The sequence below is a fragment of the Lithobates pipiens genome, unplaced genomic scaffold (genome assembly GCF_037356315.1).
Source record: "Lithobates pipiens isolate NorthernLeopardFrog02 unplaced genomic scaffold, aLitPip1_a1.2 Scaffold_19, whole genome shotgun sequence".
Classification (NCBI taxonomy): Eukaryota; Metazoa; Chordata; class Amphibia; order Anura; family Ranidae; genus Lithobates; species Lithobates pipiens.
The window spans coordinates 535898403-535922687 of NW_027507764.1; the positions used below are offsets into that span (position 1 = coordinate 535898403).

A 24285-nucleotide genomic window follows, 5' to 3' on the forward strand; every position below is an offset into this window, starting at 1 on the left:
CCCTTATGATAACTACACACTACTGCTTAAAGACATAAATGCCATCACGTTAACTAGCTGAAATCTACTTCCAATCTTGTAGTTGGGTAGAATCAATGTATTCAAACTACTATACTTTGAGACCCTGTCAGTTGTCTCAACTGAAACTGATCAAATGAAGGATCCCAAGATTCCTTTGGGGGAATAAGGCACACAGAATAACAAGCTCAGTGATCTTCTCCCCCAGAAACAGAGGGGATCGTGGGGCCCCTGATGTTCAAAAATACTACCTAGCCTCACATCTTTGTGCAGTGATATCCTGGTCTTGCCTTCCACTGCCAAATAGGTGGTCAGAGATTGAGCTGGGCTCTCCATTTCCCACTCATCTCTGCTCCCTAATATGGCCCCCTTCACTGCACCAAGATCTCAAGCTTCAAAGTCTATGCCTAGGCCCCATGTTGTTCTCATTAAATATAAGGCATACCTGTGCTACAAGGTTCAAGGTTCTCTTTCTCTCTTTGTCGTCATGCCCCCCCTTCACCAACGTCCTCTATAACCCCTTAATTTCAGATAGTTTGTCCCACACCTAAATGCATCCCTGGGTTCAAGCAGGTCTCTTCCAGCTCCACCAATTCTCCCATCCAATTACCCGTAAGCTCTGGACCTTTTCAGAGCTCCAGTCCAAGCACCAGATAACCAACTGTTTTACTCATATCTCCAAGTGAGACATTACCTATCCACCAGCTCTTTGACCCATACTCTACCTAAATCATTGGCCTTTGAGCTCCTTTGTTCCCAAGGCCCCCCCATCAAAGGCGGCTTGTATCTACCATATACAAATTACTGCAGGAGTCCTCGCCAGTCTGAGGACTTACACACTTACATGTGAAAATGGGCCCATATCACTCAAACACCTCTCGCTTTCTCAATGGTCTAAGATCTGGACTTGTATGTCCAAAGCATCCAGGTGAGTGATGCAGAGAGAGACAGCACTTGCATCATTTCGATCTCTCCCTCTCCTCTTTGTTGGAGGTGTGGTAAATCCAGAGGCACCCACTGCCACATCTTCTGGCAATGTGAATTGATTGTCCCATTCTGGTCCATGGTGATGTCTCTGCTTCAGTGTATATTTGAACACTCCCTTCCGCTGGATCCGCTACGCCTCCTTCTAGGTCTCCACTTCTCTGTTCTAGGGAAAGCTTCGAACAAATTAGCCTCCTATATTTTGCTGGCCGCTAAGCGAGTTATCCCAATCTGTTGGTTGTTTCCCCCCCCCCCCCCAATCTCAGGACCAGTTTCTACAGATCATCACTGAAATATGCAGAATGGAACACATGACAGCCCAGGTAAATGATGCAATGGACAGATTTGATAAATTTTGGGATCTGTGGGATAAATTTGAGTTCGGCATCACACCCCTAAACCCAACCCGATACCCACATACCACATACCAACCCACCCACATACCCACATACCAACATCTCAGTTCCTCATCTTTAGTCCTCAACTTCTCCTAGGTTATAGCCCTCTGATCTGGCTCTTTTGTATCCCCTTTGATAGAGTTACATATCTTGGACTAGATCTGTTATGAGATCTAAAATTGATTCTTTTGAATTTCATTGTACTTGATGTGCTTTTCTCAGCATTTCTCAATTTCTGTACTTACCGTGTATTATATTCAATAAAAAAAAAAAACACAATTTAAATAAAAAAATAAAAAAAATACATGCACATTTTTTTACCTTCAAAAATTGTGCATTTTTTTTCCATAAAAGTGCACTTGCCTTCAAAGCTCAACTCCTAGATAATTCCAGCCATTACCCCACCACCAAGAAAAGAAAAGAAAAAATAAATAAATATAATAAAAAAAAAAAAAAAAAAAAAAAAAAAAAAAAATGTACTTAAAAGCGGAGGTCCACCCTAAAATGGACCTCCGCTCATCGGAATCCCCCCCCCCCCCCGGCGCCACAATTGCCACCTTTCAGGGGGGAGGGGGGTGCAGTTACCTGGATAATCCAGGTAACTGCACCCACTTCCGGGCTAGCTCTCTGCGGAAAGGGGCGTACGTTACGCCCCTTTCCGCAAGCGCCCGCCCCCTTCAGCAAGTGCCCCGCTGCCTGCTGGGAAACACACAGCTCCCAGAGGCAGCGGGGACCGTCCGGATTGCGCCGCGCGGCTCGCGCATGCGCAGTAGGGAACCGGGAAATGAAGCCGAAAGGCTCCATTTCCTGATTCCCATACCCAAGATGGCGGCGGCACGAGCGAGCGATCGGCTTCGGGTGCCGACATCGCGGGCGCGCTGGACAGGTAAGTGTCACTATTTAAAAGTCAGCAGCTGCAGTATTTGTAGCTGCTGGCTTTAAAAAAAAAAAAAAAAAAAAAACGCGGAGTCCCGGTGGACTCCCGCTTTAAGCGCAGTCATGCTGCAGGAGTGACAATGGCATAATGGGAAGGTAGAGGATTGGCTGGAAAGGGACCATCTGCATTGCAATATTGGCAGTCCCCCCGCGCCCAGAATTGCTGCCAGTGTTAAAAACATTGAAAATACTTTTAAAATTACATGAATATGTTCTAGTCAGACAGTAGATTCTAGTGTTGTTTGGGTTTGCATATATTTGAATATTTATTTTAAAATAAAATAACCACCACCACCACCACCGCCGGCCACCAGCAAGCAGGCTAGAGAGCCAGAACGGGGATTTGTGTGTGTGTGTAAATACACAAATCCCTGTTCTGACAGGGGAGAGGAGACAGATCGTTTGTACCTAGTAAGTGGGAACAATGATATGTCTCCTCTCCCAGTTAGTCCCATCCCCCCACAGTAACAAACGCTCACGGGAACACATTTAACTCCTTGATCGCCCCCTAGTGTTAACCCCTTCCCTGCCAGTGACATTTACACAGTAATCAGTGCATTTTTATAGCACTGATCGCTGTATAAATGTCAATGGTCCCAAAAGCGTGTCAAAAGTGTTCGATCTGTCCACCGCAAAAATAAATAAATATCGCAGATCACACCATTACTAGTAAAAATAATGAAATAAATAAAAATGGCATAAATCTTTCGCATAGTTTGTAGACGTTATAACTTTCGCGCAAACCAATCAATATAGGCTTATTGTGATTTTTTTTTTTACCAAAAATAGGTAGATATATTGGTCTAAACTGATGAAGTTTTTTTTAAAAAAAAATCATTTGGGGGATATTATAGCAAAAAGTAAAAAATATATTAATTTTTTTCAAAATTGACACCATTTTGTTTGCTTATAGCACAAAGAATAAAAAAACAAAACAAAAAAAAAAAAAACCCAGAGGTGATCAAATAACACCAAAATATAGCTCCAGGGCACAAGTAGAAGGTATCAGCCAGAGCTGTGGGAAAGGGGGTGGGAAAAAAAAAAAAAAAAAAAAAAAGAATAAGAGGCAAAGGGTAGAGAGGAGAGGAGTCAGATCCACTATCTCACTAGAGTTGTGCTGTGTCACCAGTTATCTATGGTTCTCCTCAGTATAGACAGGGTGTTCGCCATGGCCATAAATCAACTAAGTCCCTATGTAGGGAGCAACATCACTTGTTTATATTGTTAGATGTCTAGCTTCTATCCAGGCTGCCCATATTTTGTCAAACTTCTGGGGGCAGTTACGGCCCCTGCAGGCAAGTTTATATAGAGGCAGCATCGCATTAATCAGGGCATGCCACGCCTGCAGCGATGGGGGATCCAAGAGCTTCAACCTGAGTGGGATCTCCTTCCTGGTATAGCATGTTGCTGAGAATACGAATAATTTAGTATGCTTAGTAGTTGCCAGGTTGTCCGTAATGCCCAGAAGGAAAACCAGCGGATCTATATGTAGTCCCGCCACTCCATTGATGTCCCCCACCACTGCATGCCAATAGTTTTGAAGGACTGGGCATGTCCAGTCCACGTGAAAAAAGGTCCCCACTGACTGCCCGCATGTGGGACACCTATCCTCCACCCCCGGGTAGATAGTGGACAGCCTATGTGGGGCGTAATATACCCTGTGCAAGAATTTTAACTGCACAAATGTGTCCCTTGCCGAGATCATGAGTGGAATGCATGCTGCAGACTCTGACCAATACTCTTCAGTCAGGGCCAGGATATCTAGTTGCCATTTGATAAACATTGGAAGCACTATATTGGTATCCCTGCAAGTGAGTCTAAAGTAGATAGAGGACAGTGTGCGGTCTATGTTAGTAGCCGTGAGGAGGGATTCGACTGAATGGACGATGAGTTTTATCCTATTGGGAAATTGCGCTCGAACAGCATGCCTAAGCTGTATGTACCTGAAGTACATCCAGGGGGGGAAGATGGTGCCTACTTTTAAGTTCTGCAAACGAGAGGAGATTACCCTCCTTAAGAATGTGGCACAATGTCCAAATCTCGTGTCTGGCCCGGACCTGAGGGTCCGGAACAGGCTGGAGGTGCGGCATTGTGGGGTTACCCCACAACGGGGTATGCAGAGAGGCAGAATTCCGATCGCTGAAGTACAGGGATACTTGTTTTCATACCTTCACCGTTGTCGCCATAGGTGTGGCAACTTGGGGACTGTATCTTAGGCCTCTATAAACCAAGTTGCAGAGTTCGGAATACGATCCCAGAATCTCTGCCTCAAGATTGACCAACGAGTTGGGAGTTGGTGACGTCTTGAGCGAACCATCAACGTACAGTCAACAGCACTGCCGCCCAGTAAGACTTCTTAAAATTTGGCAAGGAGAAGCCTCCCTCCGTTAGGGATAACTGCAATGTGTGTTTGGCTACTATTGGTACTGTCCCTGCCAAAACAAAAAAGGTAATAGCTTGATCCAGTTTAACAAAAAAAAAAAAAAAAAAGGAGTTGGGGGATGGGGACCGACCAGGGTTTGGCGAAAAGTATATAAAAACGTAGGGAGAAAGGACATTTTAATTAGGTTTACCCTCCCCACCAGGGTGAATGGAAGTTTCTTCCATACTGAGCATCTGCGAATAAATTGCTGGAGGATAGGGTAGATATTATCAGTTAGATAGCTCTTCAAGTCATTTTGGACCAGGATACCTAGGAATTTAAAACATGTGACACCGGTGGGGGGAGAAGGTGGGTCCTGGGGGCCTGCCAGGGAGAACAGAAGTGATTTATCCCAGTTTACCCTGACCCCAGAGAACACTCCAAAATCGGTCAATAATGGACAGGGCCGCTTTTAACAATTGTCGGGCATCTCGAAGATACAAGAGCAGATCGTCTGCATATAAAGAGACTCTCAGTCGGGGGGGGGGGGGATACGCCCTCTTCCCCTGTCGTTCTAAGAAGCACCGCCTGTGGCTCAATAGCCAGGGCAAAGAGACCCGGGGATAGGGGGAAACCCTGCCTTGTACCTGGGAATGAGGGTGAAAGAACACCATTCGTACGGACTATGGCTGTTGGATTTAAGTACAAAAGACGCAGCCATGATGTAAAATTGGGCCCTATTCCAAATCCATGCAGAATGAGCCATAGATATTCCCACTATACCGAGTCAAAGGTGTTCTGCTTAGCAGGAACACCAGAACACTGTTCTTGCCTGTCAGAACAGCGATCTGCCTTGTTTACATAGGCAGATCACCGTTCTGCCTCTCTGGGGAACGATAGGCAGGTGTTGGCGGACATCGCATCCACTGGACCCACTGATTGGCTCCCCCCCTTACCATACAGCTCTCCCCCATTATCTATTGCATGAAACAATGTACAGGTACATCATTTCTCATAGTAGTGCCGCCCTGCTGCAGTATATCTGCGGTCTTTAAATGGTTGAAAAAGTGTGTCCAAAGCCATGTTTTGAAGAAAGTGTAAACAAGCTGTAAAATAAAAAGGTCCAGAATGCACAATAGAACAAAACAAATAAATATGAGGAACTGAACATCTTTGTATCCTCACACAAGCTTCTGCATCTAATATTAATGTGGAACTACACTGCCTCTGAACACCACAAACCAAAAACTCCAATTCATTTTTAAATATCCAAAGCAAAATTTCCCTACCCATCCATGTCGTCATGCTTTATATTGCGGAGAAATCAACCTAGAGAAAAAAATAGCTTGTAAATATTGACTGATCAGTGCCACTGTGTCCTTTAGTCCCTCAAATTGGTCTATCAACATGTCTAACGAGGCAGTACATTCGTTCACTGCCTGGAGTATACCAGCTAATGTGGACTGCTCAAAGATATCCTGTTTTCTGTGTCAAGGAACTGCTGGTCGGGCCAGTCAAGCGTCTGAGCTGGGCTAAAAAGAACTCTCCTCTGCTTCCTGGTCCATAGCTAATGGCGATAGAGAGTGTGCAGCCTATCTCCCCCCCCCCCCCCCCCCCATCCACCCTCTCCGAGGTGTGTGGCAGTTTGTGGGCATAGAATCGCATATGCCGGGGCCAAACCATAGGAGGATTTTTGGCCGGTTTAGGGAGTTTATTTACAGAGTCCTTAGCCTTGTCCCCCCCCCCCCCCCCTGAGAAAGGACCGCCACAGTCCCATTTGGATCATCTGGCTGCGCTGCATCTGCTTTGTGAACAGGCTAGCTTGGGGTGGTAGGGTTTATAAAGGAGATGTCCCTGCAGCTTTTTTTGGCAGCACCCAATGACTTAAAAGGCAGCTGCCTATAGCCTCATGGCATGAGGGTGCCTGCTACAGGACCACAAAGCTTGGTTCACAATGCTGCGACCCCCAAAGGCATCAGCTTGCTTGCAACTTCCTTGAGACTTTTGTGATTTTACATTGTACCTTTTTTTTTGTCACTGCACCTTGCGTTACATCGATTAGAAGAGCACCCAACAAAATGAATGTCCCTGAGATTGATGGAAAAGGCCCTGGCGGTCGGGGGGCTCTTTCTAGTTATGTCTCTGTTCCATGGTTAAGACTGGCAAATCCTGTACTATATGAATAACAAAAAAGGTCCTGTTTATTTTTCCATATGTAAAGGTACACAGCCGAATCCATTCAGAAAGTTAGAACGTAGTTATTCATCGCATACTAGAGTTGCTAAAATTTGGTCGGGGTATGCAGCGCTTAAACTCATGCAAGCATACAGACAGTGAACAAGACCGGATGTGAACATACTGTACTTGTCCTGAGTGACTGAGTCAGTCACTATAAATAATATAAGCAGAAGGAAAAAAAAAAAAAAAACAGGTCAGCTTCTATCTTTCTATGCTGACCTCCTGAATGCCTAGAAACACCACCATAATGCAGAGAAAAAAACCCACAGCAAATGTTAATGTACCAAACATTACCAAAAGCTGAATTTTTAACATGGAATTGTTGTTTATAGCCCAAACCCCAACTCCCCATGCCCAGTTTTAAAAAAAAAATCCATATAAAAGTTGGAGAAGGAATAATTAATCCATATCTCTAAAGATTCCCCATCTAAATTTTTGCACACATGGGCCTGCTGGATGCACTTCCGAATAGACGAATACAGGACACTGTTGGGTCAGCCGCACAATGTCTCACCGAACTAGCAAGTCAAAATTAAATAAGCTAGGCTGCACACAGGCCCTACTCTTCATCTCTGACACAAGACATCCCTACCCAAGGGACGAGTCAGGGAGGACATGATAATGTCATGATAATCTACCATGAGCTTATCACCAATATACTCACCAACTTTCCTCTTCTACTTACTGTGCACAGACAAGAAGACAGACTGGGGCTTTGGTGGAGCCCAAGGAATCATCACCCCCTCTTACTGACCCTCTTCTCACACCCCTTGCTTCCCTCACCTCACTCCTCCTCCAACCTACCTACCGCCCTCCATATATCCTCCAACATTCTGGCCTAGTTACTAGGCATATGTACTAACAACCACCAGTGACTAGATACTCCCTCTGAAACACCCCTTTAGCATGACACTAACCAGCCACCACAACCCATCCACCACGCAACCATTTTAGAAACAAATTAACCCCACAGACCCCCCATAAGCCCTGTTACAACACAAGAAAAAAATTATACTCCTAACTGTTCATAACATTACCCCCTCATAAACCCCATTACAGACGAGCTTTCATTTGGTATAAATTGGTTATATAAACCCTCTTTGAAAGTTAGGCATAATTATTTATTTCTTTATTTATTTTTTTTAACTGTTCCTGCTGTTTATTCCTCTACATAAGGTGCGTTACATACATTTATAAAAAATGCAGTTTTGTTCTCACAAAACTATGTTAGAAGATATTGTAATCTGGATTACCGCCATCAACAAAGCCCCTTTTTTTTGGTAAAAAGTTTAATTAAAAAATCCTTGTAAATCTAACTTAAACCCAGTTGTCTTCTGATCAGTCACATGTTAGTGAGTCCTTTCTCCTCTGCTCTGGAGTTGGCAAACCTCAATGAAGCAGAGAGTTGCACATACGTTAGGATGTCAGCGCCATTTTCTGCAGCATCGTAATCTGCAACCCTGGGGAAGAAGAGGTGGGAATGTTCATAATGTCCTAATAGTAAATGGGCTGAATACAGCTGGGTATCAAAACAAACAGAAATTGCCGGGGGACCCCCAGCATCCTACACTGACGGACTATAGTTGGCCACAGAAAGGAGACATGCAAGACAAAAGTACATTTTTATTAGAAAGAAGAAGCCAAGTTAATGGCAAAACGTTGACCGTACAGACAACACCATATCATACCACTGTATGGGCTAGATTTTTCTAATTTGTATATGTTATTCTACTTGCAGGAGAAATATAATATATATATATATATATATATATATATATATATATATATATATATATATATATATATATATATATATATATATATATATATATATATATATAATGTTTTGTTCCCTCTTTGTTGGGTTTTATTCAAGCTTTTTAATCTTTTTCTAATAAAAATTACTTTTATCTTACGTGTCTCCTTTCTGTGGCCGATATAGTTCCCCCCGAGCTATTTCTATTAGTTTTGTTCAGATTGTTTGGATGAGGCCCAAGTCCAATTTTCTTTATTATGTACTGCAGCTGGGTATCATTTCATCCAGAAGTACTGGAGGACAGAATAGATTGCTCGTTGGGCCAGAAAGGAGAGAATTACAGCAACTTTGTTTTTATATTTGTGAACACGCCAAGGAGTTAACAATTACAACTGAAGAGACCTGTGTAGAAAACATTATACTTAAAAGTGGTTGTAAACTCAAAACCCCATTCTTTCGCAGTTTAGTAGATAACGATTTTATAACCTAATTCACATAGTGTACCTCTCAAAAAGCCATCGCCATTTGATTGTAGCCCTCAGAAATCTGACCATCTGTGGGCGTAGCATAGCACCAAAGCTTGTGGGGCGGACACCCAACACTTTTTCCCTCCCACCTAATCACAGAGTCGATCTCTCTCTGTGAGCTTTGTACCTGTATCCCCGGAGGAAATGAAAAATGAAATTACACCTGGCTTCCATCTCGGCAAACACTTTTCCTTCACACAGGCGCATGCATGTGTCTCATTACACAAGCTCTCAAAGGAGAACGGGTGTGGCACCACCATTTTTTCGTGGTCTTTTTTTTTAATCAGTACAGTTGGAAGGATTACAGATGACAGGCTGTTCTACCTGCCATACTATGCACAAATGATTTCTGCCCTTGTTGTATATTAGAGTTAGTGTTCCATTTGTATTTGACTATCCAGATTTACAAGCACTTTAACTGTCTAGTAGCCCATTTGTTGATGCTTTGCTTTGTAGCAGAGCTTCTAGCACCAATCCGATATACACTTCCAGGTTTGTAGAACATTGTCCCCCTTGCTGGCTGCTGTGGTTTCTCCCGCCAACCCCTGCATCACTACTGTGTCCTACAGTGACTAGAGCTCAGTAGGGGGAACAATGGCACCCAGCAGGGAGACCATTTGAACAGCCCAATTAGGATCAGTGCCAGTAGTTCTGCTACAAAATTAAGTTTCATAAAATGAGCCACATTATCAGAGTACCAAAAATGCAGGTTTTATTAACCCTCTGATAGGGTCACTTTAAGCTGTTGGCCAAATCATTTTTATATATTTTTGATTTAAAAAAAACTAGTGTTGGATTCACAATTCTTCATGTCGTATTGAAAAGCCACACACACACACACCACACCGTAATGACGACCTTGCTTTTATCCTCTGTCACACAAATATGAATTATACACCAAGGACAATTTGTCCTTCCTAAATTCAAATAGATGAATGGGGTATATAAAAGCAGAACACTTACGTCCCATTTTCCAGCGGGATGGTCAGCCTTTGCAATGTGAACTAGGTAGAGGGTACCTGTCCCGTCAGATAGGGTCACCCAGTTGGTCGATGTAAAGTGCATGGAGGAGCACACACGCTTGTCATATGCACTCAGGTCGCTTGGGAATCTGAAAACTTCTATAGGTTTTCCCAAAGCCGAGTCCTGAAAGAGAAATACATTGTTAGGGTTACCGTCCAGTTAAGTTTAAGAAATTTATCAAAGATCCCATACATAAAAGACTGGCTGCACCAACCAGACTTTCTGGCATTTCTCATCACAGCATGGCTCACTCCCGTGCGCAGCTCTGGTTGCCTCTAATCTACTATTCTGGGAACACCACATTGTGAGCCTAAAATTCTGCAAGTTGACTAAAAGTTGACTGCAAGAGTTACATATATATTACTGCTAAGGCAAGACACCCACACAGCACAAAGACCACAGTTCTGTCCACATGCTTAAATATGGCTACAAAATCATAGAAATGTTTAAAAGGCCCAGCGTAAGGGAATAGTTACAATCCCAGTTTTGTTTTCATTTTCTCTAGCTGCCTTTGCCTCACTGTTTCCTTACTTTCTATCCTGGAAACACAACAGGAAATGTGATGAAATTAGTCCATAGGAAGACATTTGCTTTCGCAGAGTTGTCACCAAAAAACAGGCTATATTGAAAGATTTCTCCTCCTTTCTTTTCCAACACTAACTACAACACTTTAAAATTAGATTTCCCATTACTTTCCATCCTAATGAAAAACGGTCACTAAGACACAGAGTAATTCTACTCATAGTAGGAAATGGCAACAATAAAAACCTGAAACAAGTAGGAATGAGGCGCTGGATTCAACTTATCTGTAGGTCTATAAGATTACGTCAGGGTGCAAAGGCTCTTAAAGTGGAAGTAAACCCCCCTATCGTTTTCAGCCAAGGAAGCTGCCATCTTTGCCTCTGTTTAATCTTCAACTGCTATGGTGCTGCACATGTGATTCGTTATGACACCAGCCATTGGATGGTTTGATAGTTTGGCTGAGAGCACAGCCAATGTGCGGTTAGCATTCCCGGCATTCCTTTTTTTTTTTTTTAACTGTTTAAATCCATGGCTTTACTTCCACTTTAAGGCTGCTCTCAACAAAAATGAGGCACCCATTAAGGAGGACTCTCTCTCGCTCTCTCTGCAAGAGCCTGCTGCAAGGTGAAGGGGCTGACTGCTGACAGAATACTGAAAAAGTTAAAAGTGCCATTAGTTCTTCCCATTGTTTTGGGGTGTGTGTGCTTGCTGAATAAAAGTGGAGGACATAAACACCAATCTGTATCTCTAGCTTCAACTAAAGCCATAATTTCCTGGGATCATGAGAATAAATTAGTCAAAATCATTAAGATAAAAACACCAAATTTGAGAGTGTGTTGAATCCATGGATTAATTAAGTTAAAATAGTTGTAAAGGTTGTTAACCAACTAAAGTATTGTTTTTCCCAGCATGAAGCTCCCATATTGGTCGATATTAAGAAACAACGCACCAAAACCACTTTCTTAGGGTCTCTGCTGTTCACAGATCTTTGAAAACCAAATCCCAACGAATGATCTGTCCATCACCACTAAAGTGTTTATCCTAGCCAAGAGAACATTTAACCAATCCATCCAACAGTCTGATCATTCCAATGCAGTATGTTTCCCCATACAGACACTGAAAACCCTAATCCCAAATCTGCGTGTTAGTGTGTGGGGTCATTATGGTGTCCATCAGATTGAGGAGCTCATTACAGATGGTAGACAAGACTCCCCGGAGAATGTCATTAGTAGGTTCCAATTACCCCATACTTCAGCCAACTTTGTTTTAGGCACTTTAGGGTGAAGGTATATCATGGGATTGGAGCGGACACCAAAAAGTATGGCAATTCCAAGGCTGTAATGAGAAACCCAGCAAGGGAATATAGGTATTGTATAATTTACTACATAATAGGTTTTTCCAAATATAATTCCAGGCTCAAGTGGGAGGAAGAGCTAAGTTTGTCCTTTACTAACACCCAATGGCAGCAGGCCATACGCTACACCTATAACATCACCCATTGTGTAAACCAGGGGGTCATCAAACTACGGCCCTCCAGTTGTTCAGCAACTACAATTCCCATCATGCCCAGTCATGTCTGTGAATCTCAGAGTTTTACAATTCCTCATGAGATGTGTAGTTTCACAACAGCTGGAGGGCCGTAGTTTGAAGATACCTGGTGTAAACCATTGTGAACTGGCCTTAATCATTGCGAGATGGTACCTTACACCTTATAAATTGGCTAAAATTATATCCCGACTGTTCCCCCTTTTGCTGGAGAGGTTGCGGCTGGAAATTGATCATTACTCTTCCTCCGATCACAAGATTATAGCTAATCTTCTTTTATCAGCTAAACTAACCATCACAAGACATTGTAAAAAAAAAAAAAAAAAAAGAGCTTGCCCCTAATCTGTCACAGGCTGTGCATACTAACAACAGCACTATCTACAGTGCCTTGCGAAAGTATTTGGCCCCCTTGAACTTTTCAACCTTTTGCCACATTTCAGGCTTCAAACATAAAGATATAAAATTTTTATTTTTTGTGAAGAATCACCAACAAGTGGGACACATTTGTGAAGTGGAACGAAATCTATTGGATTTTTGAAACTTTAATAAAAAAAAATGAAAAGTGGGGCGTGCAAAATTATTCGGCCCCCTTGCGTTAATACTTTGTAGAGCCACCTTTTGCTGGGATTACAGCTGCAAGTCGCTTGGGGTATGTCTCTATCAGTTTTGCACATCGAGAGACTGAAATTCTTGCCCATTCTACCTTGCAAAACAGCTCGAGCTCAGTGAGGTTGGATGGAGAGTGTTTGTGAACAGCAGTTTTCAGCTCTTTCCACAGATTCTCGATTGGATTCAGGTCTGGACTTTGAATTGGCCATTCTAACACCTGGATACGTTTATTTGTGAACCATTCCTTTGTAGATTTTGCTGTATGTTTGTTTGGGATCATTGTCTTGTTGGAAGATAAATCTCCATCCCAGTTTCAGGTCTTTTGCAGACTCCAACAGGTTTTCATCCAGAATGGTCCTGTATTTGGCTGCATCCATCTTCCCCTCAATTTTAACCATCTTCCCTGTCCCTGCTGAAGAAAAGCAGGCCCAAACCATGATGCTGCCACCACCATATTTGACAGTGGGGATGGTGTGTTGAGGGTGATGAGCTGTATTGCTTTTACGCCAAACATATCGTTTTGTATTGTGGGCAAAAAGTTCGATTTTGGTTTCATCTGACCAGAGCACCTTCTTCCACATGTTTGGTTTGTCTCCCAGGTGGCTTGTGGCAAACTTTAGACGAGACTTTTTATGGATATCTTTGAGAAATGGCTTTCTTCTTGCCACTCTTCCATAAAGGCCAGATTTGTGCAGTGTACGACTGATTGTTGTCCTATGGACAGACTCTCCCACCTCAGCTGTAGTTCTCTGCAGTTCATCCAGAGTGATCATGGGCCTCTTGGCTGCATCTCTGATCAGTCTTCTCCTTGTCTGAGCTGAAAGTTTAGAGGGACGACCAGGTCTTGGTAGATTTGCAGTGGTCTGATACTCCTTCCATTTCAAAATGATCGCTTGCACAGTGCTCCTTGGGATGTTTAAAGCTTGGGAAATCTTTTTGTATCCAAATCCGGCTTTAAACTTCTCCACACCAGTATTACGGACCTGCCTGGTGTGTTTCTTGGTCTTCATGATGCTCTCTGCGCTTTCAAACAGAACCCTGAGACTATCACAGAGCAGGTGCATTTATACAGAGACTTGATTACACACAGGTGGATTCTATTTATCACCATCAGTCATTTAGGACAACATTGGATCATTCAGAGATCCTCACTGAACTTCTGGAGTGAGTTTGCTGCACTGAAAGTAAAGGGGCCGAATAATTTTGCACGCACTTTTCAGTTTTTTATTTGCTAAAAAAGTTTAAAATATCCAATAGATTCCGTTCCACTTCACAATTGTGTCCCACTTGTTGGTGATTCTTCACAAAAAATTAAAATGTTATATCTTTATGTTTGAAGCCTGAAATGTGGCAAAAGGTTGAAAAGATCAAGGGGGGCGAATACTTTCGCAAGGCACTGTATATGAAAGATCACTGGCTGTTCAATGTGACACATTACCTGCTTTTGAAAAATCCTGGAAACCATGGCTTGAATGGTAAAATGCCCGATTTGCCTATTATACCGTTTGTTATACCCCCTGCACCTGTATTACTGACTTACACTCCTTGTGTCTTACATGTTCTTCCCTTACTAAGTTTGCCCCAATGACCCTCTGTAATGTAGAATTACAGGATGTTCCTGCAAATCTTCCACAGGGAGGAGAAGTGCATCTAAGCCAAAACTCAAAAACTTATGTTCCAGCTCACCTTTCCTTACAGTGGGTAAAGAAAATAATTACCCCTCTTTAAAATTGTCACATTTGCATGTATATCCCATAATGTTAAGGGGTTTAACTCCCCCATCAAGAGACGCAAGGCGTTTGACTTCTACAAGGGAGTAAATACTAAAATTCTCCTCCTTCAGGAAACCCATTTCTCCCATAACTCCCACCCCAATTTTTTTCATAGGGACTTCCCACGGGCGTTCTACTCTCTGCACCACTCTAAGTCTAGGGGCGCAGCCATCTTCTTGCATTCCTCCTTTCCTATGGAGGTGAAACGTATCTATAAGGATGCTGATAGTAGATATGTCATTATCAAAGGTTTGATACATAACAGAGAACTGACAATCGCAAGTGTTTATGCCCCCAATGATGCCCCGGCTGCTTTCTTTAAGTCCTTTTTTTTGAAACTAGCCTCCTTCCACTCACCACACCTGATTGTTGGAGGGGATCTTAATCTGGTGGCTAATCCAAATTTGGATCGCTCCTCTCACACCCCCCTCACTAGAGCCTTCCCCAAGTCACTTACCCACGGTTTATTAGAGTATCAACTGGTTGATACCTGGCGTGCACATAATGTGGGGGTTCGGGAGTTTACATTCTACTCCCACCCGCATAACAGCTCAGCCAGGCTGGATTATATTTTTGCCTCCCCTATTATCCTAGCCAACTCGACTCAGAGCCGTATCTACCCTTGTGTCTGGTCGGATCACCATGCCACTGCCTTCACCACGACTTTCATTAGGTTGTCCCCCACATCACACTCTTGGCGACTTAATGAGTCCCTTTTGACGGAAGCTGACATAGTCTCAACAGTGGAGGAGGCGATTGAAGATTATTTCTCACTTAATGATTTACCAGAAATGTCCCCATCCACTGTTTGGGTAGCGCATAAGGCAGTTCTGAGGGGTAAACTGATTGCGATTTCGGCTGCCCGCAATAAACTATTAAATGGTAGAATTCTAACCTTGACAAAAGAGCTGGATCACCTATATAAGAACTCCTCCATCTTACACTTAGATTCTACTAGACAGGAGATTGATCGCAAACGTTTAGAATTGGACTCTCTCTTGACTAACAATACTGAAAAAACTCTTAGATTTGCGAAAGCGAACCATATCCTGTCAGAGAGTGCGGCCTCCTCCAGATTCGCGCGTAAGTTGCAACATTCCCAAAGACCTACACATGTCTACAAACTGACTTCTAGGGAAGGCCATCTCACGTCACACCCAAAGGAAGTTTTAGCGATCTTTGAAAAATTCTACGCCTCCCTGTTGGCCCGTGACCCAAATGTTAAAACCCCAGAGATCGACACTTGGCTGGATGGGGTGCCATTGCCGACCCTGTCCGAGTCACAATTGTCGAGTTTGAACTCTTCTATCACTACGGCGGAAGTTTTAAATGTAATTAAATCCCTAAAAAGAGGTTCTGCCCCAGACCCGGATGGCTTTGCAGCTGTCTACTATAAGAAATTTGCTTCGGTTTTGGCCCCCAGACTCGCCTACTTTTTTAACTGGGTGATGAAGGGCGGTTGCTTCCCGGAGGAAATGTTACTAGCTACAATGTCCATGATCCCCAAACCAAACAAAAATCATGCACTCCCCCAAAATTATAGACCAATTTCCGTCATGAATAATGATTTAAAAATATTTAGTAGGATCCTTGCAGACAGATTGGCCCTTCATATTCCCCGCCTTATCTCCCCATTTCAATCTGGTTTTATCCCCCACAGATTAATCACAGATAACATTCGATTGGCGACTAACATAATTCAGGACGCTAATATACACTCTCGGAGTCTTCTGCTTCTCAGTTTGGATATCCAGAAGGCATTCGATAGTGTCTCTTGGGCTTATCTTACTAGGGTGTTGCAGAGGTTGGGCTTCTGTGGCGGGTTTTTGCATTCTTTCCACTCCTTATACAAGGACCCCAAAACTAGGATAAAGATCCCGGGCTGCTGCTCAGCCTACTTTGATGTGGGAAGGGGTTCTAGGCAGGGGTGCCCTTTATCCCCCCTTCTGTTCGCCCTGGCTCTTGAGCCCCTAGCTATAGCTATCTTGAACAACCCCGATATCCAAAAGGAACCTTGACTAGCAAATTCTGTATGTATGCAGACGACGTCCTGATGTTTCTGACTAACCCATTCGTTTCCCTTCCCAATCTGTTTGAGACCTTGTCGAGATTTGCTACCATTTCAGGCTTATCCATTAATATATCTAAATCTGAAGCCCTCCCCATAGGTATCCCCCCACAGGAACTCTCTCACCTCAAACAGACATTTCCCTTTCATTGGCCCTCCTCCCACCTCTCTTATTTAGGAATAGCCCTCTCTAATGATTATAAACTCCTCTTCTCCTCCAATTATCCTCAGTTGTTTGCTAAAATTAAGTCCACCTTGAAATCTTGGTCTAACTTGCACATCTCCTTTCTAGGGCGCATAACGGCTATTAAGATGGTTATACTCCCCCGTTTATTATATGCTTTCCGATCCCTCCCAATTAGGGTCTCAAAATCTTATATAGACCGACTTCAATCATGTCTTAATAGATTTATTTGGCAGGATAAACCCCCCAGATTTGTGAGAGCTGTTCTGTACCGGTCTGCCTCAAGAGGTGGTTTAGGTGTCCCACAAATTTGGCTTTATTACCTGGCAAGCAGATTTTCCCAGCAAGCCCAATGGTCCATTAGGAACTCTAGGGTACCGTGGGTTCAGTTTGAGCAGGAATCTATACGTCCTTTGGTCCTATCGAATGTTATGTGGTCTCCATATATACCGCATTGCCCTTATATTCATGAAAATCTTTGTGTTTTGGATGCCCTGCGCCTCTGGCATGTGTATGGCAGTAAATACGGCTTAGTCCCCCAGACCCCAGTTGGGGTCTCTTACTTAGGTGACCCTAGATTCATATCGGCCCATAATCCAGGTACCGCGTTCCGTATCTGGATTGAACTTGGCCTGGTTACTTTGAAGGATTTCCTGGTGGGCTCCCGTTTTGTCTCATTTCAGGAAATACAATCCCATCATCCCATCCCGGATTCAGAATTCTTTCACTATCTGCAGATACGCCATTTTTTCTCACAACACTACCCTGGCCCTTACACCCGTCCCCAAGGGTTTTTTTTGAGGATATTTGCCTCACTGCTCCTAGGCAGAGGGGCCTTATCTCCGGCCTCTACGAGACCATGTCCTCAATGATTGCGACCGTAGGACTGCCATACCGTGCCAAATGGGAAACTGAACTTGGCTTGGATCATGACGCTTTGGATTGGGACCGAGCCTGGAGGAACATGCGCCAATGCTCTAAATCTCTCTCCCTCAGAGAAACGGCTATTACGTTACTTACCAGATGGTATTATACGCCTCATCGGTTACACTGCATGTTTCCCCAGGTCTCCCCCACCTGTTTTAGGGGATGCCCCTGTCCAGGTTCATTTAAACACATTTTTTGGGACTGTGCCCGTATTCAGCCGTTCTGGGGTTTGCTTTTTGATGTGATCAATAAGGTAGCTGGTTATACTATAGACCTTGATGTATCTCATGCCTTATTATTTGTTGCACCACCGGATACTCCTAAACCTTTGAGATGTTTGATTCATTCGATCTGTCTAGCCATGTTATGGTCTATAGCACTTAATTGGAAATCTCCCTCTTTGTCATTTTCCCAGATTCTCTCCCGTATAGACCTCATGATGCATGTTGAAAAAATTCACCACACTTTGCATGACTCTATCCCTTTATACGATACTAAATGGAAACCGTGGTCTACCTTTAGACTCCTCTATTAACTGTGCTGGTCTCTCCTTCTCTTTGCCTTGATATCCTGTTGTCTTCTCTCCTTTTCTTTATCCTTGGATATTCCCCCCTCTTTTGTCTTTCCTGGTTTTTTAGAAATACTCTTTCCCTTACGATCCATGTGGTATCATTTATCTCATAAGTTACCACTCAGGTTATTCACACTGATTCCATAGTGTTCTTTTTTTTGCTTATTTCGCCATGTTCACTCAATTTTGAACTTATACGATGTTCACTATGTAATTTGCATCTTTTGTTTTGTACGATTATACATGCTTCACCACTGTGTATCCTTTATTCTGATTGTTATTTTCTAATAAACACTTTTGAAAACAAAAAAAAATTGTCACATTTGTTGCATTGCAGTCTGAAATGAAGATGGACAGTTTTTGTTTTTTTGTTTTATCCACCTGCATTTATCCAGAGCAAATTAATAACATCCAAGTGACAGAGAACACCAACATGTCATAAAAAAAACAAAAAAAAAAACAGAATTACTGAGTTGAAAAAAGGATCAACTCCTTGTGTCAGTATTTTGTTGAGCCACCATTTGCATTAATTCCAGCCTTTAGTCTGTTGGGACACGTCTCTAACTTTGCACATCAAGACTTTGCAATATTTTGCCACTCTTCCATGCAGAATTGCTCAAGTTCAATTAAAATGTGCTAGTGACCATTTGTGGACTGCAGTCTTCAAGTCATTCCACAGATTTTCAATGTGGTTTAAAAAGTGATTGTAAAGGTATTATATATATATATATATATATATATATATATATATATATATATATATATATATATATATATATATATATATATATATATATATATATATATATATATATATATATATATATATATATTTTTTTTTTTTTTTTAAATAAACAGGTCTATAATGAATTGCACAGAGCAGCCGCAAACCTCCTATTTTCGGTTCCCCTGCCAGCATTGCTGGCCCCTCTCCTGTCCAGTGCCCCCCATGGGAAGTCACTTCCCATGGTGGCACTCGTGTGTGCTTGCACCCAAGCCTGCATCAAATGATACATGATTGACAGTACTGGGAGCCAATGGCTCTCGGTGACCCAGCAAAGCCAGCGAGACCGGGAAGTGAGGTGAGAGAAGAGCTGCAGACGTGCATCGCACTGAATCGAATGAGGTTTCAGGTGGGGGGGGGGGGGCATTAAGGGAAAAAGGTTTAGTCTTTACAACCACCAAGTCTGGGCTCTAAATAGGCCATGCAAGGACATTCATCTTTTCCTCCAACCACTGTGCGATCATTTTTGCTGTGTACTTTGGGTCACTGTCATGTCGGAAGGTAAACCTTCTTCCCATTGACAACTTTCTGGCAGAGGGCAGCAGATTTTCCTCAAGAATTTGATGGTATTTTGTTGCATCCATTTTCCTTCTTTCCTTCTTCCATTTTCCTGGAGGAATGGGGTTATTTGGATGGGGAGCTGTATTGGATTTCCGCCAGACATTTGGTGTTGAGGACAAATAACTTCAATTTTAGTCTCATCTGAGCATGACACCCTTTTCCATGTGGCCTCAGAATCTTCAAGGTGAGTTTTGGCAAAAAATGCACGTGGCCCTTCTTAAAGCGGAGTTCCACCCAAAAGTGGAACTTCCACTCACTAGTCTCCTCTCCCCCTCTGGTGCCACAATTGTCACCTTCGGGGGGAGGACAGGATACCCATCTTTGACAGGTATCCTGTTCCCACATCCGAGGGTCCGCGCCGTGGCCCATGACATCACTGCAGGGCTCCCTCCTCCTCCCCCTGTCGCTGGGCCAGTAGGAGAGAGAAGCAGGGCCCCGCACATGTGCAGTAGGGTTCCCGGCGTAAAGCTGTAAGGCTACACTGCCGGGTTCCCTTACCCGCAATGGTGGCGGCAGCACCCGACAGCTAATGGAAACATGAGCTGCGGTGCCGGCATCGCTGGACGACAGGTAAGTGTCCTATTATTAAAAGCCAACAGCTGTAGTATATGTAGCTGCTGGCTTTTAATTTTTTTTTTTTCTTTTTTCGGCGGACCTCCGCTTTAAAGAAGTGGCTTTTTTCTTGCAACCCTCCCATACACATTTGTGGAGAATTTCCAATATTGTTGTCACATGCACACAATGACCACTCTTTGTCATACATTTCTGCAACTGCTTCAGAGTTGCTGTAGGCCTCCTGGCTCTCCCAACACGTTTGGAGTATCGTTTTTTTTTCTCTATTTTGACACATTGTTCATTTATCTGCATTTTCTTTTAGACACACTCCTTGCATCTGCTCCCGATGAATGGATATAATTCCATGAAACGCGTCGAGATTTTAGATGCTAAATTCAGATGTTTACAAAGACATTTTCAGATGCTACATTCAGATGTGTAGAAATGGATTCCTATTCTACTCTTGCGAATGTTCTGACGGTTTCTGCCCAGAATAATTACATGTTGGGTTCCATTTTTTATGAGAATATGGATTGATTAATTTTGCATATTGCAAGTCCTATACTATTACTAAATTTGCTTATCTGTAAATAAATGAAAAAATTATGATACCGTTTTAGAATTGCATGTGTGCCACAAGTACATGCATTGTTACATGGAACAAATACATTGTTACCAGTACTTTGCTTTCCTGCTGCATGCTTCATTTAAAGTCCCAACCTTTCTCTTTTTTCTGCATTAATAGTGATGGAGACATTTGACTTACAGGTCTTATGCCTCATTTAAAAATCCAAAACTGTTTTTCTCAAGTTTGGAGTGACGTCCTTATCCAGCATGGGTCTATGTTGTACCAAATACCTTCCACTTCCTAATAATAGACTTCACTGTATTTCTAGGCATTGATAATGCCTTTTCTTTTTTCTTTTTTTGTATCCACCTCCTGACTTGTGCCTGTCCACAACTGTATCCTGGAGATCTTATTACAGTGCTTTGCCAGCCAAAGTTGATTGCTTCGGTTGCACCTCCAGAGACTGAAATGCTCCAGGAAAGCCATTTTCATGCTGAGCTAATAAAAATGACCATGGCTGAGCACTGCTGAAAATTTAGAATGGCTGTGTGTGCCATTGAGAAGGCAATTAGCTACACTTCATTGAGGTCAGAAGTCATTTTTAGGAGGGGTGATCTTTTCTACACGGGGATTTGGTTTTTGGATTTTTTTTCTTTATGTCTTTCTGACATGCTGGTGTTATATCTTTCACTTGGATGTTGTTATAAGTTGCACTAGTAAATACAGCTGGATAAAACAAAAACTTGTGGGGTTGATTCACTAAAGGCAACAATACTGTGCACTTTGCAAAGTGCAGTTGTACTCTGCAAGTGCACTTGCGCCAGAGCTTAGTAAATGAGGCAACGCTTCGCAAAAAAAAAAAAAATAATATTTATATTTATATTATATATATATATATATATATATATATATATATATATATATATATATATTGCACATGATTGGATAAGAGAAGTCATCAAAGCTTCTGCTCTTTTATTAGTTTCTCCAGAGCTTTTATTAAGCTCTGGAGCAACTGCTTTCACAGAGTGCAACTATTTGCCCTTAGTAAATCAACCCGTTTGTCTTCATTTTAGGCTGCAAAGCAACAAAATGTAAATTTCAAAAGGAGCGATTCTTTTCTATACTTATTATATATGTGATATGTGTATATGTGATAGCTAAAAACTTTTTTTTTTTTTCAGGTCCTTTCCGCTTTATTTTCACCTGGAAATTGTACAAGTGACACACTTCCTGTCCTAGGGTGACAACATTTATTCACATTTGTTTCTATGAAGGAGCAGACAGGAAGTGTGTTAAGCCTTGTACACACGGTCGGAGAATCCGTCGGAACGTGTCCTATCGGACCGTGTTGTCAGATAATCCGACTGTGTGTGGTATGCATCGGACTGATTCTGTCGGAATATCCGTCGGACCCAATTTTCCAACTTGTTGGAAATATTTCCCGACCAACTGGTTCGATCGGACATACTCCGATCATGTGTAGAGAATTTTGATAGGACAAAGTGCCACACATGCTCAGATCAAATTCCTACATCAAAGCTATTGGCTACTAGCGCTGAATGTAGTCCCATCGTAACAAAATTACGTCATCACGTTCTGAAAGATCTGATTTTTTGACAACTTAGTCCGACCGTGTGTATGCAACAGTTTCGGACAAGATCCGACTGACAAAATCCGACGGATTTGGTTGTCGAAATCTCAGACCGTGTGTACAGGGACTTAGGACTACCAAAAAACACCCCTCTCATCTCCATTATAGGAGGGAGATGTTCTGTAATCCACAGAGGAGTATTACAATGGACTGTTTAAGACTTCAGTTCCGTGCATAGGAAGTAACATGGGCACTGGATTTCGGACAGGATAAGTCGCTATTTTTCTGTTTTCTTTCAGGTTAAAAAACAAAAATTCCATCAACCACATCCAAAGAATAGCGAGCTGCAACTTATCCATTTGTGTTCTTGGCTTTGGTTACACCAGACAAACCTGCCTTAAGACAGCAGTGAATCAATAAGTCATTGCACAGAGCTCATCGACAGATCATTACGTAACGTATACTTAGAAGTTCCATACAAGTTCATTTTCCAGGGACATGCACAAACGGCGACTGTCACCGGCGGCTGACTCTAACCTCTCCTGTCAGTCCGTCATCCTTGAAATATGAATAGACAGTTTCAGGACATTTCACGCTGGAAATGTGGTATTACGTTTTATTTTATTTTTTACCAAAAACTCAAACTTTTTCCTTTGTCTTAAATATGATTTTTTCAGAATCTATTACTTGAAGAAACTATCGTTAGACAATTCTATTTCATTTAAAAATAATGCAAGTAGCTTTTCCTTTTTGCATTCCCATAGCTTAAAACTGAACTGCACAAAGCTTTTACAGTATATGCCAAATGAGTAGCATTTTATTTCCAAACAGTCTTGAAATTTACACAGCTCTGCCACATAGCACAGTCTGCCAGAGGAGGAGATCTGATCTTTCTCTGCTACAAGTTCACTTAAAATTGGAACGGCAGTCAGCTCACATAATTTGTAATAAAAACATCTTTGCCATTCTGAAGCTTCCCTCCAACCACTTTGCATATTATTTTATATATACTGTGATTCTGTACTTTCCAAACATGCTGCAGAAATCTCCCAACACCAAGTCTGGCTGCATCCATTTTATCTGTGGGCAGCTGAAGCCGCTGCCTGTTCAGTTCCTGGATTTACACACAGAGGCACACCTCCAGCTCTGCAGCTCTCGTTGGCCCACTTATGACTCATCCCCCTCCCTGGCAATCCCCCCTCTCTCTCGCACATGATGTCATAAGCCTAGGCTTATTTCCCCAGACAAGAAACAGGAAGTGGGCTGTATAAGGCTGCATAAGGTATTTACTGGCAAAAAAAAAAAAAAAGAAGTAAAAAAAAACAAAAAAAAAAACAAACAACAAGGGCAGAAGATGGCTCAAAATTAAGCCAGTTCAGCAGGAACAGGACACATGTCGATCCATGTATGAACAGACTGGTTGTACTGAAGTTGATCTACCCTGTTATTTTTTTTTCCATTTGAACACAGTCGGTGGCTATAGACGCCAGCAGTGATAACTGTATTTTGACAGCTGTCAGAATACAAATCGCTCTACGGGAGGGTTTTCCCCATCAACACTAAATTTGTTGATGGGGGAAATTAAGCAATTTTATTTCTCTCCCGGCTGATTGCTTAAAGTATGGCCTGCCTTAAAGGTCTCCTCCCCACCCCACCCTGTGATGGGAAGGTGAAAAGAGAAGCAGCACAATGATGAGCTCATCTGTCACTCTGTTCTCTGTCTGTCAGCATGCTCCTTGCACCGCAGCATACCAGACTGACTTCTTGCGCTAATTTTCCCTCT

At 42.6% G+C, this 24285-nt stretch overlaps 1 protein-coding gene across 1 annotated transcript in view; it reads right to left on the minus strand.

Annotated features, from left to right (window-relative positions):
• NUDCD1 (NudC domain containing 1) overlaps positions 1–24285 on the minus strand; it is a 292761-nt gene that overhangs the window by 202260 nt on the left and 66216 nt on the right. Inside the window, exon 3 of the mRNA XM_077493222.1 lies at positions 10183–10365. Coding sequence (XP_077349348.1) covers positions 10183–10365 — 183 coding nt within the window. The remainder of the gene's footprint in view (positions 1–10182; positions 10366–24285) is intronic.